Here is a 20,662-nt window from a genome sequence, read left to right on the forward strand (position 1 = left end):
CAGACATTTCAATAGCGAAGCACGCAAATCAAAAGAATGTGAGAAGAAGCTTCTAAGTTGAGCCCTAAGGATGTAATCTCAAACACTTTATAACCTGCCCTTTTTATAGTTTAGACTTGTTGGAATGACAGTATTCATCTTACATTTAAAAAACATCCCTTATGCAACAGGGAGAAAAAAAGAAGTATTGTGAAATGTGGTTTACTCTTATGCCTGTGTCACAAGTTTCAGCAACATAAAATATATGCCTAGTATACTATATCAAAACTGAGGACTGGAACAGTGTCAGAAAAAAGACATGTATAGCAATTACTTTTTCTCAAAATCAACTCTGAATAATATTTCATATAACACAGCTTATCATTCTAGGTAAGGCAAAATTTTATGTGTAGGAAAACAAGCAAAGTGAATTTTTGAGGAGAAATTGGAGACATCCTTAAAAACCAGAGGAATGCCTCACAGACTTCAAATTTACCAACTGCAAATAGGAAAACAAGCTATTCCTAGACCTCTGGAATGCAGTCTGGGCTTTTGGTCACAGTATTTTTTTTTTAATAGGCAAAGTGGTTTGGAATAGGATATCCAAGTTCTTCCAGACATTGTTGGTTCAGCCGTATGTCAGAAATTCTTCATAACTGCTTTCTTGCAAGCTGAATTTGGAGTGTAGTTGGACTTATTTTTATAATAAGGAATTAGATCGCTTTCATATGCTTTATCCCTGTGTTGATCATGGGCTGAAGTCAGGGATACAGTGTTCTTTAAGTTTGTTTGCATTTCACTGCCTTCCAGGGTGACAAATGTGGGTTTCAGGAACTAGAGTTAGGAACCACAAGGAATCTGGTTTGACTTTCCAAGGCAGGGCAAAGACCACTGAATGTGGCATCTGTGAGTTTAAACTGCAGAGACGCAAAGCTGAGTTTGACGAGTAACAAAGTCCTGGGATGAAATCATGGCCAGCAAGGAAAGAAATGAGAGTTCTGCCTTTGACTTCAGTGGAATCAGGATTTGATGCTGGTGTTTGGGAAAGCAGATTGTATTAAAACCAGTTTAAATGTTTCAATATTCTTTTTGCATCTGTATCAAGCAGTCTACCAACCTTTCACTGTTTAGGACTTCACAGTATGTTTTTAGAGGGTGATGTGAATCTTTGTTTTACAGATACAGAAGTGGAAAAAATAAACAATGTCTGCCTATTCTATGCTAACTTCTCTGTCTATGGAGTCAACTGTATTGCTCAGGAGAGCAAGACCAGTAGTAAAATTGAGAATTTTGTAGAGTTTAGCTTTCATCCTTGACCTCATAGCACTAGAAAAGTTTACCTTCTATCTAATTGTTTTAGAAATAAACCCAGTGCATCATTGTTATTAATTATAGCATTCATAGGGCTCATTAGCACTGGAAGGGTGAGTCACTCTTGAATTGAAATCTACACTCACCTTTAGACCTTAATTTTTGCTGAAAATCAAGAACCTTTCTCAGACAAAAGTATTACTGTCTTTGTACTATCTAGGTTTGCTTTCTGAAAGATTATTTGAACACAGTTTTCAATCAACCAATCTTTTTATAGTGGAATTAATTTAGGCAAGTAACTGAGTAAAAGACAGCCTGTTTTTAAATCCTTGCATGCTATTTAGAAACGCTTATTTGGTGTGTGAAATGTTGTAGTGGTGTGTGTGTGTATATATATATATATATATTGCAAGAGTTACTGTTGATGTACTAAACTTATTTTTAATTCCTTTAATATCTGAAGTTAAAAGGTATATATTGTACCTCTCCTGATTCTGGGACACTAAGCCAAAAGAGGTACTCCTAAATTGCTGCTCCTGTTAAGCCTTAAAGTGGTTAGTCATGTGGACAAAATTTACCAGATCTGGTCTCTATTATTAAACAAGTAGATAAATAGTGTTGTGGTGGAGTTAATTTTTTTGTGGTATCTCTAATAGAAGTATAGATAAAGCATGTTGATTTTTGTTAATCTGTTGTTAAGGTTCTTTGTCAAGGTTTTCTCTGCAGAGGAATTTCCCAGGTCATGACTGAATAAATGCTTTATTAGTTCTGATAGCTGTAGTCTGTTCTTTAGCTCTACTGAAGCAACCTTTTTAAATCAGGGATCTTGTACTGGCACAAAAAGCATTAGAGCTACCCTCTCTTTATCTTCTTTGAGACATTACTGCATGTAGGCACAAAGACGTGCTCTCCCAGGATGTTATTTTTCTAAAAATACATGATCATGAACACAGAGTTATAAAGCACCATAGCTGTACATTTTTAATGAAGAAAAAGTTATATGGCTGAATTTCAACAAACAGCTAAAATTCACTAACAATTTTTTGAAATTGCTGTCATCTGATCCTTCAAGTGTTTACTATCTTAATCAATGAGAAGATGTTTTTTGTGTCATGTTATGTGCAAACTATTTGTACAAATATGTCACAAGGCTTTGGAAGCTCCTGAGAACCAAAGTTAGAGTCCTGGGAAGTGTAACTGCTTGCTCTTGATCTCAGTTTTCCTGGTTCTGCCCACAAATGGAAGCATTTCATTTTGGTGATGACTTAAAACAAGATAATCTTTATTGCTTAATTCTGTGGCATGAAAAAAGAGATCATTTGAGTTGTTTATCTAATTCAGCTAAGAAAGTAATTACACATTTAAAAACTTAGAAGTTAAAAGTGTTCTTGGGCTAATACAAATATCATTTCTACCTCTAACACTTTTCATCACTCATCTTTTCACCCTCAAGGGTACAGCACAACTTGTACTTCTGTTCTTGCATTGCATCATGTCCAAACTTCCCAGATGTGACAGGAAGCATGCTATTGTTTCATCACTTGAATTTAGGTCACTGCTGTGGAGATCTTTGTTAAACTTTAGGGTTTGTTGGCTTTGGGGTTTTTTTTGGTTTGGTTTGGTTTTTTTGTTTTGGTTTGGTTTTTTGTTGTTGTTTTTCTTTTGACTCTCCATCTTTGGGTTGCTAAATTTTTTGGTATAATTTTGGAAAAGTAGTCCCTGGTGTGTTTCAGGGAGTGTATTCTGTAGCCAGTACAGTCTGTCAGAGCTTCTGATTACTGATTTCATATACCAAAAAGAGCTTCTACGGATGAATGCATGCAATGAAAATTGAGTCTGGGTTTAATCTTGTGATTTTACAGGCTTGCTCATCATAAAATACTATCCATGTTACCCTTCTTGTCAAGCAAATTTAGAAAGCCTTCAGTAAATGTGATTAAGATTCTTAATGTGCAGAAACCATCTCCCCGTTCAAACACGAAGACATCATTTGTTCTCATATGACCACAGAGCACTTTTGGTGTATAACACTTTGGCAAAGTCGATATCCTAATACATCTGTTTATGTATTAGAAAGAAATAAAAATAAAATTCTCTGACTTGCACACTTGGCACTTCCTCAGGAGGAGAAAATTAAGGTCTGTTTGCATTTTTTATTATGTTGGGAAACTGATATCCTTAAGCATAGGGATTTCTGAGTTGTTTCTGTGATCTCATAATCAAATTTGAGGTGTATTCATCATCCCCCTACATTGGCATTCCTGAAAGCAATAATGATTGATAATGTCTTGTCATAGTTCTGATTATGAAGTATGTGAAAAAAGTGTTTCTTTTTTAGTCTAGAACTAATTGTAGTTAATTTTGAGTTAAGGGTTATTTTGTATCTTTGTCATAGATTCCCTGAGGAATTTTGTCTGGAACCAGAGCCTGGCTTTTCTCTGCCTGGGCAATTCATGGACACTTTTAGCTTTGTGAATATCATTACCGTTTAAAGCCTTCCGTATTATTTTTGCTCAGGTCTTTGCACTTAGTAATGCCTTGGGTATTTGTTTTAAGCCAGTTTTGTACACTAGAAACTTTCACGGGGCTGATGGCAGAGTGTCTTGGTTGGTTGGTTGGCTGCAGCCAGCCCAGACATCAGTTCTGTGTGTGACAAGTTCTTGTTGCTTCTGGTGCACATTGTCATGTTCATTGGTGCTCAATTTCATCTGCAGTTCAGGTACTCAGAGTCCTCATCTCTTCCTATCTAGCCACTCTTAATTGTCTTGGGTTTTTTAATTTTCCTACTTGTACAGAAGTTTATTATATAAACAGGTTATGAATGTCTGGTATGTTCCCTATATCTGACTCCTTCTGAGAAGCTCTGTTTATACCACCCAGATCATACTTTTATAACATTTTCTAGGCATAACAAGCTGTAGTGACAAAACATTTTTTGCTAATCCATCTGCATCTGTGCAAAAAAATGTATGGGGTATACTTGCTGGTTGTATATATGTTTTTCAAAATCATGAATTAATATGTCAGACTAGTGAGGATAGACCAAGTTTTTATGTTCTTCACTGGCATTTTTGCTTTTATTTAGGTATTATATTTCTAAATGACAGATTTCTGCTTAATTCGGGTAAGGATGTAAGTGTATTCTGGAAGTGAATTTATCTTGTGTAAATATATACTTACTAGTCTAGAAGATGAAATTAGAATTGAGGATTTTCTAAACTACTGTAACATTATTGCATATACTTTTGAGTTACTTAATAAACTGAAGTGACACATTACCAAACCATGTATGTGTTAGTAGACTTCAAAATATTATCATTAATATATATCCAAGAAAATTAAATTTATCTCTTCTGTTCCCTATATTTGCCCATTTTAAGCTTGAAACACTCTTTTATAATTTAGGATTTCTTAGTAGCCTCTTGTAAGATAAGTCTTCAAAGTCTTTCAAATTTCAAACAAATTATATCAACTTTCTGGGCTCTGTCTGCTCTTTTATTTAACATGCTCAAGAGTTGGAGTAGATTAGTGGATTTGCTTTGCAGCAGTTGCACTTATTTGCCTTTATCATTTAACATCCATTGTGGGAGTTTGTTTCTATTTTTAGTTGTCATTTCAGCATGGCTTTCTAATAAGTCTGTCTCAGGGGTGCACAGATTAGAAATTATCACTAGTTAATATCTTTATCTGAGTAATATTTTTTGTTGCACGGTGCTAGTGTACCATGCCATTAATACTACGAAAACAAAGCAATTTTTCTGTAGAAAATGTAAAACAGGGAGGGGGATAATATACATGAATTTACTCAAGATTATGTATTGAAGGGACTCAGTGTTTTAGTTAAGTAAGATTGCTACTAACCAGTGAATTTTGTCTTAACTCAGTACTGAAACATAATGAATATCTGCAGGTCAGTTTTTTAAAGCAAATACTTGTGACATAAGCAACCAGTCTTTTAAAAGCTGAATTACTGAGTTTGATACTGGTATTATCAAATGCAGCATCCTGGAAAACAACAAAGAATAAAGAAACAATGAGCCAGTAAGAACAGGGGAATAAGAACCGGTCAGCAGCATACCTAGGGGATTTTGTTGTGGGTTTTTTTCTTTTTCTTCCTCCTTGACCTTTGCTGTTAAGAGGTGTCTGAAAAACTGAAGATGTATGTGTGGCTGAGAATCTATATAGAAGAATCCAGATATCAAATAATCTGGATTTGTAAAGAGCTTCAGTAGTTACATGTTGGTGAAAATATCAATGAGACAATGAATAACTTGTAACTCCTAGTTGTTCATTTGGTGCATGGTGAAGAGGGAAGTTTGTGAATTGTTGTTACTGTGAGACTTACAGACTTATGGCTGGTTTGTGTTCATCATTGTCTCATATCAGGTTTTTCTAGCCTCTGTGCATACTGTTTCCTTTAGTGTTTGTTTACTTTAAAGATACTTGAGACTTAATACTCTTATTTATTTTTTAATTGGCATCACTTGTATCTTGATGGCACTTCAGAAGCAGGGTGGAACAAACTTTCTGTATGCATTCTAATGAGAAGATGCAGTAGGCAAGCTTTCCTTTTTTCTCCACAGATATAAACATCATTTATAATTTAATTACAGAAGGAATAGTCTTCAAATTTAATCTGTGAATGCTCAATTATATGAGGAGTTCTTGCCTACTGTTGTCTAACTTGCAAGAACTGTAGCTTCCTTCAGGTTGTGTGACTGAGCATCTAAATATGTCACCAAGAGACTCATTTCTTTTGCCTTAAGACCTCTTTCTGCTTTTTGACATTTAGGAAATGAAACATTGCTTGGGAACTCCGTGTATGTGTTTATAAACGTGGAAAAGTGGTTGTAATCAGCCTGTTTCAGTTTGTGTTGTATGTGAAAGATGGAATATGTCAATGTTTCACTAAGTTTTCAAACAGTGTTGTTTCACAGAGCTTTAGCTGGGCAAAAAGATTCTGACCAATGAGCAATTCAGTCGAGATTTGAAGTACAGGGCTAGCTTTATTAGCAAACACTCTTGTTATATGATCCCTGAAAGTGTCTTGGACAAGGCTTTAACCACAGCAAAGATATATAAAATGGGCAAAACTTGCACATAAAAGTTTGTTTCACATTTCTGTGCAAACCTTTTGATTTCTTGTTTACCCTTTTTTATCTTGTTGTACATTAAGTATCTTTATTAGGATTTGTTGTATTTGTGGAATTACCTTATTTACAAACCAAATCAACTTGATGATGATCAAGTAAGATCTTGTCTATGTTGTAAATAACGTTCTAACCCTTTAAAGGGGTAAAAAAGTAAGAATACTAACTTGAAGGTATTGTTTTAAAACAAATTAGTCATATTCAAAACACTGGCTTTGCAAAATTTTGCCTGGGGAAAAATGTATTGCAAAGATATAAAGCCAAGGCAGTTTTATAAAGAATGCAACCCTAGTTGTTTTAGGGTACAGAGATCTCAGTGCTTCTTTTGCACTGTTTGCACAGTATTTCAGGGATACGACCTCTAAGTATGCATCAAAAATACGTCTTTTTACAAAAAATCAATTTTTGCAATGGTGAAAAGAAAAGCTGAGCGCTTCCTCTCTTTCATCTCTTGTGACTGTTAAGGCCTTGTGAAATAGGCCATGCTTGATTAATGTTAGGTATGCTAATGTAAAGGGCTCTGAAGAAATCCATCTGTTTATCATCAGCTGACAAGTTAAATTTTTTCATGTTTCTTAAAAAAGTATATATCAGAGAAGCAGTGGAAGGAGGAAACAGCTGGCAAAGGTCAGGCTGAGCTAGCAACTGAATTTTAATAATTCGCAGGGTGTGTGTGTGGGATTTAGTTCTATTTTCAAGCCTTTTGAACTGGCCTGCATATTTTCTTTACTATCTCATACTTTTAGGAAATGCTGTGTTTTTTCTCCTATTGACTTTCATTGTGACTTTGAGAGGAGGTAGTGAAGAAGGAATTAATTTGTATGCTTGCATGAAACAATAGTGTTAGTAGTTCCTGTGGGTTTTTTAACATTGCTAGCTAGGAGCCAGGTATGGGAGCATCAGACTTACAGTAAATAAAATAAGGAAAGTAACCTCAATGGTGCTTGTCTTAGTCTAGACACTACTTCTCATGCCAAATGTTGCTGGCCTTGGTTCGACTTGTCAGAGTTACTCTGATGCATCATGTTCCTTGTATGCTTTAATCGAGCAAGAGAGCTTTCTTTTTCATGATAGCTGCAAATGTTTCTTCTCCCTCTGTAGTGCTCCTGTAACCTGATTAGTATTTATCACATCGGTTGTTTAAGATGCAGTTAGACATTTGTTTGTACACTTCAGGAATGGAAAGTTTTCATGTTGTTTATTAAGTTAATATCAGTTTTGACTATCTAATTGAAAACTACCAGTTCAGCCTGTGTAATGCAGAACTCTTGTGTAGTCTTGTTCATTTCATTCAGAACTTAGATTGGAACTGTCGATTATATCTTTTTAACTGGTGTCACAGGGAGATTTAGGAGGACTTGAGGATTTGGTATTTCAGCCGTGTGCTGGGGTTCCATTGAGTTGTGTCATGTTCCAATGTGCAAGAAGTAACACACTAAATCTGGGAAGCAATAAAATACCATCACTTGTGATGGTTATTACTAGATAAGAGCTATTTATCTTTTAATGATAAGTAGAATGGCCATGAGTTGACGAGTATGCTTTTAATTTCTTTCTTTTAAGTAATAAAAGCCTAGTTTAGAGTGTCTACGACCTACTTTGTGTATACTCTTATGGACTGTGATAGCAAGAGGCATTGGCTCTTCTTAGAGGTCTTGAATCTTGAGTAGTGTTTTGAGGAAATTAGTCTATCCTGCTACTTTTTTATTTGGATATTCCAACACTAGGAAGAGATTAAAACACTCCATTCTGGTGTGCTCTGAACAGATGATAACCTGTTCAAGCCATTTGGCTTGGCACAGCAAAATGAATCTGAGCATAGTTAGCAGGCTTGGCTTCTGTTCTGTGCTGGGGACCCCTAAGCCCACTACAAGTCATCTTTTTGCTTTGAAGTCTGGCTGCACTGAAGGACCCCCTGGTGGAAGGAAGATGTTTTTTCTTGATCAAGGAGGATTGGGTTAGAGGTCACCTAGGCAAACAGTATCTTCAAGTCCATGGACCATGGTTGGATGCATCCATGAGAGTGCTAAAGGGAGATGGCAGACACCATAGCTGGGCCATTCACGGTCAGCCTTGAAGAGGTCATGGCAGTCAGGAGAGGTGCTTGAGGACCAGAGAAAAGCAAGTGTCACCCTGGTCTTCAAAAAAGGCAAGGAGTACCCAGGGGACTGGGAACTGAGAAACCAACCTCCCCTGATCTCTGGAATGGTAATGGAGTGCCTCATTCTGTAAGCCATCTCTAAGCACATGGAAGACAAGAAACTGATCAGGAGTAGTTAGCATGGATTCTCTGAAGGACAAATCATGCTTGATGAACCTGATTGTCTTCTACAATGACAAAGATGCCTGAATGAATGAGAGGAGAGGAGTAAATATTGTCTACCCGGATTTCAGCAAGGTTTTCGACACTGTCTCTCACAACATCCTCATCAGCAAACTCAGGAAGTGTGGACTGGATGAGTGGACAGTGAGGTGGCTGGAGAACTGGCTGAATGGCAGATCCCAAAGGGTCTTAATCAGTGCCACGGGGCCTAGTTGGAGATCTGTCATTGGTGGTGTCCCCAAAGAGTTGATACTGGGTCCAGTATTGTTCACTTATTCATCAGGGACTTGAATGGAGCAGCAGATGCCTCCTCAGCAAGTTCACTGACAAAACAAAACTGGGAGGAGTGGCTGATACCTTACAGTGCTTTGCAGAAGGTTCGTGACAGGTTGGAGAGATGGACAGAAGAAGTACCTGAAAATCAGCAAAGGCCAATGCAGGGTCCTGCACTTGGGGAAGAATAAAACCCCCTGCACCAGTAGAGGTTGGGGGCTGACCTGCTGGAAAGCAGCTCAACAGAGAAGGACCTGTGATTCCTGGTGGACAATGAGCCATCCATGAGCCAGCAGTGTGCCCTGTTGGCCAAGAATGCCAATGGTACCCTGAGGTGCCTTAGGAAAAGCATTGCCAGCAGGTTGAGGGAGATGATCCTGTCCCTCTACTGAGCTGTAGTGAGGCCACATCTGGAGTCCTGTGTTCAGTTTTGGGCTCCTCAGAACAAGAGAGACATGGAGCTCCAAGAGGGGTTCCAGTGGAGGCTAACAGAGATGATTACGGAACTGGTATTCAGGGGTTGATTATGAAGGCCCTGCCTGAGTAGGGAGGTTGGACCTATTGATCTGACCAGTGATTCCTTCCAACCTTAACTATTCTTGGATGCTGTAATGCTTTACAACATGTTATAGCCTTAACAAAATACACTCAGCCACTTAAATAGCAGCATCTGTGTGTCACATGTTGAACTCTGTTTTCAAGGCCTGCTTATACCTTCAGTATAAACACTCATGTCCAGGAACAGAAGTGGATGTCTTTCTACATGGGCATCAAATGAGGTCTGTTAGAAAAAACAGATTGTGTGGATGATTGCAGTGACTCTTTAAAGAAATTAAATTCATATGTAAGCAGTATTGAAGGCAGCAACTCCCACTTTATCTCAGTCTGAGGGCTTCCTGCTGATACTTCTTAGCAGACTGTTTTGAATTCTGAGCCTGACCTCCAGTGTGCCTCAAATCTGTCTAGTAGGAAACTTAAAGACAACGTAGTAGTACGGTATTCTTTTGTAGTCTGGGGAAAGGACTTTTACTGGATGTAATGAGACTGTAAATCCTGTATTAGAAAAGACTGACTTGGAGGCAGCCTGAGCAGTTCTACATAGGAGTCATAGAATGCCACTGTTAATGAATGCTCTTTTCCTCAAACTGATCCAAGTTAACAAGAGCATCTGTGTAGGACAAAACTCCATTGTTCATTCTAACCACAAATCCATTGGCTACAGCAGTTACTGAGTTTCTTGAATAACATGACCAAGGAACCAGGCATTGCTTTGGCTCAGGCTCCACATGTTGGAAAAAAAATTGCAATAGTCATCTAATTTCTTAGCTGAAACTCAGAGGTCTCACCACTGTGGGGAAGTGCTGCTCAGCTGTCCTCTGTGATACAGGGATCATGAGTTATTCTCTTAGGGCAGTTATTTACCCTGCAGAATTGTGGCTCTGAGGGCTGGTTGTTTCAAATCCCATAGCTTTTCCATTTTTGAAGACCAAATTAATTACAGACCCTCAGTTGAGAATAAAGTGAGGGAGGCTTACAGCATCCCACCTTTTCTGCCTTCATTTAAGCAAAACACAGTGTTACCTAATAGGCACTGGGGTTTAGGTTAGCAATTGACACTACTTTCTGAGGAATGAGTGTCTTTACAGTCTGAACTATACTAGCTATGACTATGTGAAGGCATGCTATTAGAAGGATTGCTACTTGAAGGTGTGCTAGTACCTGTGAGGCTGTGGGAGTCAGCAGTCCAGGGCCCCAAAACAGCTTGCAGTTTCATTGCATGTGGCTATGGCCTGCCCAATCTGCTGCCCTATTTATTCCTGGGTAGTGCTGTGGGAGAATGAATGCCAGTTTGTTAGGGAAGAAATGATTCCTACTGCTGATGGTGGCTAAATAACAGTGGAGTTTTTGATAGGGAGAGGAAGGAATTGTAATTGAAAGTTGGCAAGGCCTTGTGCAGTGAGAAGCTGAGCTCATAAGAATCGAACAAGAAAAGTAACTAACTGGGAATGGCAGAGAGGGAATCTGTGAGCTTGAGGGAATTATCTTGTTTAATAGGAAGGAGAAACAGTTTTGCTCTTAAGGGAAACCATGTGGTTATGGGACACTTGTCAGAGATGTTCAGTAGTGCAGGCGAAGAAAGAGGATGGGAAAAGTAATGTGATTGTGGGAAACAGATGTGGTAACATGGGAAACAGACTGAAAAAGGGGAAGAACAGTGCTCAGGGTTTCTGAGGACAGAGGGATAAACTTATCTGGGTTTAGGTTCTATTTAATGTACCTGGTGTGAAATGACAATTGTAAGAAATTGAGAAGGGTTTGAATGCAATACTGCTCTCTGTGTTAAAGTTGAGCTGCAACTCATGATTTTGAGTAGGGCTTTATCATATTCTTTCCTGTTTTCTGAGCCGTCCATGATATTCCTCTTGCCATGTCAAAAAGGAAGCCATATGGTCCCTGTAGTTCTTATCTGTTAGGTGTTTGTTGAGCTGACAAGACAATGAGAATGCTAAGTGCATGGAAAATCAGGTGCTTACTTGGGAGCTATTAACTTTCCCAAACTGTATTTTAAGAACCTGGAATACAGTTGAATGTCTTCAATTTTTTTACCAGTAGTTCCTAAGTCTAGCTCATTAATTCTTACATTATTCTGTCTTTTCTATCTTTTTCCAAAACAGGATGATACCCCTTTCATCTCAGACACTGATGATGAATCTTCATCATGGCCAAACACAGGAATATGTGATTAAGCCCAAATATTTTCCAGTAAAAAAAGTGATTTCAGGGGAACAGTCCACCGAAGGTTCATTACCACTGAGACTGGGCCAGGATCAACCTTTTCGATGTGAGTAGAACTACAAAAAGCATACTCCTTTCTTTCCCCCCACAAAGCCCTCACCCCCCTCTTTTTTAAGATCTTGACGAGTTTTGCAGTGACACTTCAAGACAGAGAAAGGTTAAAATAATTATATGTGAGAATTCTTAGATTAGCAAATGCTCCAAGATTCTGCATTTTGTGGAGAAGCAAAACAGATTTCCTGGATTCACTGTTGGAATTTCATCATGTTATTTCTAGATGATGGTTTTTCCTTCAGATAAAAGGTGCTTTGTGAACACTAGAATAGGCATAACTGAGTGTGTTCAGTGTCAGTATGATGGATACCCTTTATGGAAAGCTGGAGTCCAGGATTGTGGTCTCATTTGGTGACTATTTTTCTCTATATTTAATTTATTATGTGTTTTATGAACTTCTGCACAGTATGGAGGCTGCATGAGAGTTTCTGCTTCATATTTATGAAAAAAGGGTTGTGTAGGTGCCCAGCTTGTGGCCTTGGCTCATGCCACATTGTGTGGGGAGCTTGAGGACAAGTTTTGGCTTAGAAGTTGAAGAGCTTGATGAATTATGGGTTAGGTATTACAGAGCGTCTGCTGGCTTGATTTGGAGAAAAGTTCCTGCAGTTAAATAATGGACTGATCAACACTGAGACCTTAAGGTTCTTGCAGTCTCCGACAGGTTTCCTCTGCTGAAGCACAGAGAATTGTATTCTGCTGAGGTTTTAGGGAAGAGCCTTATCTTCCAAATCTTTAAATAGGATTTCTATGTGTGTGTTTGGATTTCTGCATTGCCTGTCTATGTCCATTGTCCATTTGTACTGAAATACAACTCCCTGGTTCCTTTTCTCCAAGTGTAAATTCCTGGATGGTAAATGAGAATATTGACTCTAATGAGAAGAACAGTTAGCAGCTGGAGGTCTTTCAGTTTACATTTTCAGAGTGGTGAAGTATGCTTCTTGCAATGCACTGCCTCCCTTTCTTAGAAGCTTCAGAAAGATATTTAATCACATTGTCACCAGGAACCAGTAGTCTCTTTTGCCATTACTGCTTGGTGGCTACTGGAATTGGATTGTGTCCCTCACTTCTGACTCTTGCTACTCAAAGGAGCATACAAATTTCAGGTTGCATAGCAGTCCAGTATTTGGAATGACTGTTCCTGGTTGGACTTTGACCAAAAAAGCCTTCCCTTTTGCCCCCATTTTTCAGGCTGTTTGAGTTAGTCTACCTTAGATATGATCGGTATTACCTGCAAATATCAAGCTGTCACTAAATGAATGGGTCCTGTGAGGTTTCTTTTTTCTTCTATAGTAGCATAAGGACAGAACTCCATCCAGCTGTAAGGCAAAGGAGCCAGTCAATCTAGTTCTTTCTAGCTTATTTGAGCCCCACTGTTGATTACAATATTCTGAGGGGCACGACTAGGAGAAGAAAAACCAGAAGTTGAAGAAAAAGATAGTTTTTAATCAAATTCTAAGAAACCCCTCAGTGAGCAGTGTGATAGCAAAACATTCTGCCCTATTGGAAAGCCTATGATTCCTAAACCAGCCAGAGGACAGGTAGTTAAAACAGATTTTATGGCCTGATAAGATCAGCCATGACTTAAGTTTTGACTTAGAGGTAAAATGCAGGACTGAGTGTAAGGCTATTTTGATGACGTTGAAATTTCCGATAATGGACTCCTCAGCAGCCTAAAAAAAGGTCACATTACCAGTTTTGCCTCCACTTGTACATCTGTGAGGTAGGAGGCAGTGCTGGGAACTTCTGATGAAGCAGTTTAGACATCTGCTAGTCCAGAATGCACTTAGAGCTGTGTTACTAGAGTTGAAGATTGTATATTCAAAGCCTGAACAGGAGACCTAGAACTTGGCCAGCTGCAGCTTTTTAGGGTGGTTTCTGGTATCCAGAGATGCCAGAATTAACTCTAAGAATAGAAGATTACTCATTTTCTCAAATATTGAGTGTTAAAATTCTACTGTCAGTATTTTAATGTTAGGAAGGTTTGAATTAATTACAGTGAGGTAACGTTAGAATGTGAAACTTCATTTCAGGTGTTCTGTGATAATGACCAATATCGAGTTCCTAGTCCTGTCTTGAACAGAGAGACAGGCTCTTTGATTAGTTCATATTTATGTCAAGGTTGACATGAATTTTTTAGTTAATTTATGAGAGTGGCTGATGATCTCATGGTATTTTATCACTGCTCTTAAGTGTATAATCTTGTTTAATGGCAGAACCTCTTATTGAGCAATGGAATTGGTAATGGCAATGTGGAAATACTTGAAAAAGTAGAGGGGGGAAATGGAATAATTGCACTAAAAAGGCAAAAGCCAGAATGTTTGTACCAAATGCTTTATGACTTTTTTTTTAATGTTATCATTATATAGTTTTTTTCAGAGAAGAGAAAAAATAATAACAACCAGCAATACTTGGTGGTATTGCCCAAGAGTTCATAGTTATCAACTAACATGGAGTGCAAAGCAAGTAATTGTTATTTGTTTTCTGAACATTTCTATGCATTTTACAAAAGTATTAAAATTTTGACAGAGATTGCTATCTGTAAAAGATAAATGCCACAGATTTTCCTAGATGTGGCTGCAATTGGTGTTGATTTTTCTGGACTTTTATAGTTTATTTCAGTCTGGTGACATGAAATAGGTAGTCTTGAAACTGGAAAAAGTGTCAGGCTTGAGTTACCTTGAGCAACAGGTCTATCCTGACAGAGGAAAGTGAGATCTGAGGTACTGGTAGGCTGGGGAGTCAACTGCCAACCCTGAGTAGGTGCTTCTGAGCATGTTGTGATTCATAGAAAGTCAGTCAGTCATGTTTCAGTGCCCCCAGTACTGTTGTCAAATAAGTTTTTGGAGATACTAAGGTAAAAAATGTTGAAAATTAGTTACATTAAATGTGTTTCAATTAAAATTACTTTCAGGTTCCTCCCACAATGTTTACTCTGGTGTATTTGTGAGCAGTTTCACTTCTCTGATAATGCTCAGAATATGCAGTATTGTAGTCTTATTAAGACAGCACATAGTTTATTATTTTTGGCTTTTAAGCTGAATTATACTGTAAAGCTACATATCATATCAGCAGAGCTTGAAAATTCAGTAAGCCATTGGAGCTACAATAATAGTATTTAAAGTTACCCTGAGATGTGAAATCAAGTTGCCTCCAGTAGTCATTTCTACCATCAAGCATTTTTGTTCTATGGGATACCAACTGTCTCCTAACTCTAGTTAGTATAAGGAGTCACAGAGCTTGCATAAAAAATTTAATTTGAGTGCTAAATTTGTAATTCTCGTTCATTGTGTCTAATAGGTGAGGCTGTTAAAATTGTTTATAGTAATTTTTAAGAAGTCTTGTTTTTTTTAAAAACAAATCAAAACCCCACCCCGGAAACAATGTTAAAAATCTTAAAGATTGTTTTGAGTTCACTGTTCAGATTTCCAGAATGGTCAGGGTTTTATGCCATAATTAATTCTCTTTCCTTATGCCTTGCATTGTAGTGTGGTCTAATTCATATGGCTGTATATTACTTTTTTCAAAGGGCTCATACTACATTCAGTACAGAAGGAGAGAGAAAAATCAGGACCCATGAGTATGGTGGTGTATAATTTTAAAGTGCTTGTTTTTAGAGCTGAAATGCTATTCTGTTTGCATGCTTCTAAATAATCTGGTAAAGATATTACACTGTAAAACATTGATCTAATTCTATTCAATCAGTACACTGTTATATATAAGTTAATGCAAATTAATCTTCAGATAAATGTGTGTTGAATTGGAAGATACGTAAGGATAAGGCCTTGAAAATTCAGAGCCTTCTCAGTGAAATTGATACAATCAGCAAATAAGAACTGAAAATAATAACATTATGTGAATCTGAACATTTGTAATGTAAATATCTATGCTGGCTTAAAGATAAACTGGCAGGTGAAATGAGCCTGACTGAAGAGAGATTACAAGTCAGAGTTACAATTTACTAAAAAGATTACAATAAATAAAATGATACAGAGTAAAAAAATTCATTTTAACCCATAAACCCAGATCTATAACCCAGCACAGCATGAACAGTATGGTGTTCCTTAGCCCTTGTGGCGAGTGTCAGATGGTTCCCCTGAGTACAAAGTAAAAGGAAAGGAAAACCTGTTGGTGAGGATGATGGTTGCAGTTCTGTCAAAGTAATCATTGCAGTTTTCTCAAGAGTGACAGTCACAGTCCTGTTGAGGTTCTGGTCCTCCTCTGCATCCAACAAGTGGTACCAGAAGTCCCAAACCCCAGAGATTATCTATGCTCAGCTTCAGGTAGGAATGTTCAGTACCTTTCCCAGGTGGGGAGTTTCACAATGGGTGATTTAACTCTGTGAGTCATAGGATATTTTTGGAATCTCTGATGGTCTAGGTCGTTGCAGCTGCCTATTGTCCCAGTCCCAAATGCCCCATTAGCAGACATAACCCCTCAGGCTGGGTGTTAAGGTGCTAATGCCTCCCCAGATGGGAGTAATCACAGCTGATTCACTGGTGTGAGGACAAACATTCCTGTGCCTCACAGGGTTCTTTGACACCCAGCCTGTAGCCTGAGGTATCAGGTGTACCCTGGGCAGCTGCTGCAAACAAGCCATAATTAACAGTTCATCAGAAATGACACAGAGGGTGTAGAGTACACAGTCTGTGTTGTACCAACACAGTGATAAACTGGTCCCAGCTGGTATAACTAGAACAATATCAAAAATACCTTAACATGTAGGTGAGGCTAGTCAAATACATCTTATAAGCCAATAAATGTCTCATATAAGTTCACCATAAACTGAGTAATTCTCAAGGGATGCATTACTTGCTTAAAATGATGTACTGTCACACTTGACCTGTAATCTGCCTAAATATTTAGAACTTCAGAGTTAAAAAGTCTCTAAGAACAGCAGTGGCAGCAGCACAGAAATTTCAACTGGAAAACTCTATTTGGATCCTAGTAGTCTAGGAAACAGTAGGAAGATATTTTTAGTAATTCAGGCACCTCTACCTCAGACATTTCCCACTACTCCGTTAATGGCACTGTTAAATAGTAACCACTGATGAGGTCAGCATGTGTCCTTTAAATATCAGTGCTTATCTCCTTGGCTTTATAAATGCAATGCTGAAGAAAATTAGTTAAAGCAATTCTGTGCTGTTTCTATTTCCCTAAAATGTATAGATACATGATTATAAGCAAATTCTAAAGTGAAGTACTCTTTCTGGAATTCCTTTCAACACAGTTTTTGTGGGAACCATTTTTTACAGTGGTAAGAGGTGGAGAAGTTCTCATTTTCACTCTGTCCACTTCTGGTGCTAATTGGTTCTTCAGAAAATGCATTTAAATACACACCTCATTTTCCAACCTGAGATGGTTGAGGGCTAGTTTTTAGTGGCATCATTCATTTTGTCCCTCAAGCTGAAAAAAGTGAATTTTCTGCTTTTGAAAGCAGTTGCCTGCATATGTAGGACAATTCTGTACAGCCCCTCACCAGGCTACAGTTCCCCGTGAGTACATTGATGATGCCACCGCTTCCCATCTTAGAGGCACATCAAGAAAATATATTAATTAGTGCCTGAAGTCACCGCAGAGTGTACTAAAAGCAGAAGAAAAACTCGAGTAGCTATAAAGTGCAACAGGAATGTTACTGTGTGAAGTAAATAAAGCATGTGTTTATATAATAATGTTATCCCAACGAGGAAGGGAGGATGACAAGGAAAATGAGCCTAATCTCTCTGTTCAGGAAGATAATATGACAAGTATGTGAATTTTGCAATTGAAGTTGTGTTAAGTTTATAAATCTAAATACTATGGCAGACTTTTTTCCTTCCTTTTTAGTAGAATTTTTTTGTTCTTCACCAAAATTCCTTCTAAAATGCATTAAGAAGACTTGTCTTGGTTTTGAAAACATGTCCTGAATTTAAGTAGTACAGGTTACATAACATTCAGTGAAATTGGGCTTGCAGCACCCTACTGTGCCTTAGTTGTGATTGTTGTGGCTAGAAGTTGGACAAGTGTACCTGTATGGATATTGGACTCGGGATCTGCACATAGTTCTGTGGGCAACACTTAAGTTATTGTGTAAAGATGAAACAATATGAAAGTCATGTAACTCTTCTAACTGTGGATACATTATATTGCCTCGTATTTTACAACATAATTTTTTATTTGTTTATGTACCTGAAATAAGATTAACGTGGATGAAAATGTCGCAGCGCTTAAAGTTGTGATGTGCAGATACCCTGTTATGAATTTGGCGTAACAGTAGCTTTCCTACTACTGGAAGCACAATGCACTGGTAACTTAAGCTCTTCTTTAAGCTCAGTTGTAATTTACACATGCTGGTTTCACTGATGACTTTATAGGTTGATTTGAACAAAACCAGGTGATGCTTTGAAATTCCAATTTAAGCTATTTTTGTGGCATTGCACCATTCTGACTTCACTAAATGATGCTTGCTTGGTAATGATACTGTTTCCCCACCAGGAAGTGTGGTTAAACAGCTGTAAAAGACATACGACATACATGTTTTACTGTTTAAAAAAGGTGCACACAGAGATACGGTGTGTGTTCCGTAAATGCATCTGTATGATTTGACATTGTACTTGAGTTCAGAGTCGACTTTAGAGGAAAAGCTCCATCAAGTCTTTGCTAGGTCAGATATTCTTTTCACCTTTCTTGGTATTTGTTTGTGGAACCACTCTGCATAAACAGCAAAATAATTCTCTCACTGGCTTATCCTGATTAGAACATTGCATCATGATCCTTGTTACTTCTACCTATCAAGATATTTATAGATCTTTATATAGATGTATAATGAAATTTTGGGAAACTTGGAGGTCAGGGAGGATGTTAAAGCTATACTCTGAACAAGGAATAGCCAGCAGAATAAGGTGGGCAAAAAGAGAATGAACAGTTAGAAGACTAACAAGAAGAAGTAACAGAGAAATCACAATACAGTATATTTGGAGGGAACGTAGAGTCAAATTCACTTCAGTCACTCGTGGGAACTGACATTTATGTCTTGCTACTAGTTGTACGTAAAACACAAGGGAATAGGGCAAGGACAGAAATGTATGGGACTTTTTTGTTTTGCATTCTCAATGTAAAACATTTGCACATGTTCAAAGCCTTTGCTCCTGTTCAAGAGACAGAGGGATTTTTCAAGGATGTTCTAAAAAGTTTAAGAAAAAAATATGGTGCTGTCAGCATCATGGTCAAACAGCATTGTGTGTTTTTTGAGGACAAAAGCCAAATAAGTTTAGTGAAGCATCCTGTACCACTGTCCTCCTTAAGAGCATTACCTATCCTGCTATGGAACAGCATGGCAGTTCATAACAGCTACTTAAAGTTTACTCTTGATTCCAGCAGCACTTGGAAACAGTGGGCTAAACTCATGGTATAAATTAAGTGGTTTGACTAGGTTCACACTAACACAATTAACTGTCAAATCAAGCAGCACATTTACTTGGATTTTGTTTCAAAAATAGAGTGACAAATTCTGTAAAAACTTTTCCAAATGAATGTCATTTATTTGGCAGTTATAAAAGACTATAGAGTTCTCTGAAGACCTTGGAGACAGAACAGCTCTGTATAAATACAAACTTTTTTCACTTAATATACTGTAGCTGTAAGTGTTTAAACAATACTCTTTCTAAGCTGTCTTTGTGATTGTTTGTGTATCCATAAAAGGCTCACAATTGAGCCCAGTAAATCAGCATCCCTCAAAAAGTACTGTATTTTTTTCCTTTGGACTCTGAAAGGATTTTATGGCCCTGAGCTCACCAGCTGAATGTTTGTGTGACAGGCAAAGGCTGCTGGTGCTTTTATAGAAACTATTTTAAATGTTGCATTCACCCAAAAATGAATTATCTCTGTGTTTTAAAACATGGAGACAGAGACTGATATGCAGCACCATGAAGAAAAATGTTGGAAAACCAGATTGAGTGATCTGGCAAACAGAATTTTAATCAGTTGAAATAGGGCTATAGCTGAAGGAAAACATAGACTGAGACAAATGGATCTCAAATGTTGTGATGAAAAAGAATTGGCTTCAAACCTAAAAATTTCTCAAGAATCAAAAAGGAAGAGGCTTTACAGAAAATTCTGAAGAGGAAAACCTCTATAATGTGTTGGTAAAAATTTTAATTTAGGTGGTTATACAAACTGATTGAACCCACACAAATATTAAAAGTTCCTTAGCCGGGGTAACTGCAGGGTTGATGTGATACAAGTCTTTGATACCAAGAACTGATTCTGACTGTTGCAAGTAGTTGAGTCTGGTTTTCTTCATGGGAGATGTGAAATTGCTCTTCTCAATCAATGCTGTTGCCTCTGATATAAGGAATGAAATAAAAATGACAAAAAAGGTACTGCAAGAAGGAGGTCCTTTCATACCCAGTGAAACTGAGATTTCAGAATCAGTGACAACCTTATTTCTGTTGACATTTTTTCCCTCTTAAAAACAACTAAGGAAAAAAAGATCTTGGCTTCATGCAGTGATGAGAGAGATGATTTTTAATGGTGATTCAGCATGCAAAGGCAGCTGTGTTCATTTTTAACTTAATTCCATGATGTCCTGTCTTTTGTCCCTGTTTATAGTTTGTTGACTTCTTTAGTGCTTTTTGGTTGTTACCTTTCAGAAAATGGAATGTTAAGTGGATATACTCAGTAAGGTGATATTACTTTAATTTTTATTCCCTATTTTTCCTAGGAATGGTAAACATTGATTGTTGCTCTTCAGAATTTTTTCTCATTTAACGGAGTTGCTTGTGTTGGGAGGGGGAAAGTG

At 37.7% G+C, this 20,662-nt stretch overlaps 1 protein-coding gene across 7 annotated transcripts in view; it reads left to right on the top strand.

Moving 5' to 3' along the window:
- Positions 1 to 20,662, top strand: part of LTBP1 (latent transforming growth factor beta binding protein 1) — a 199,898-nt gene that overhangs the window by 34,141 nt on the left and 145,095 nt on the right. For 6 of the 7 annotated variants that reach the window (XM_071575851.1, XM_071575842.1, XM_071575835.1 and 3 more), the window contains exon 4: positions 11,712 to 11,878. The exons of the other annotated variant lie outside the window; for it this stretch is intronic. In XM_071575851.1, coding sequence (XP_071431952.1) covers positions 11,712 to 11,878 — 167 coding nt within the window. The remainder of the gene's footprint in view (positions 1 to 11,711; positions 11,879 to 20,662) is intronic. 7 annotated transcript variants of the gene reach the window in all.

Source organism: Pithys albifrons, chromosome 2 (genome assembly GCF_047495875.1).
Source record: "Pithys albifrons albifrons isolate INPA30051 chromosome 2, PitAlb_v1, whole genome shotgun sequence".
Lineage (NCBI taxonomy): Eukaryota > Metazoa > Chordata > Aves > Passeriformes > Thamnophilidae > Pithys > Pithys albifrons.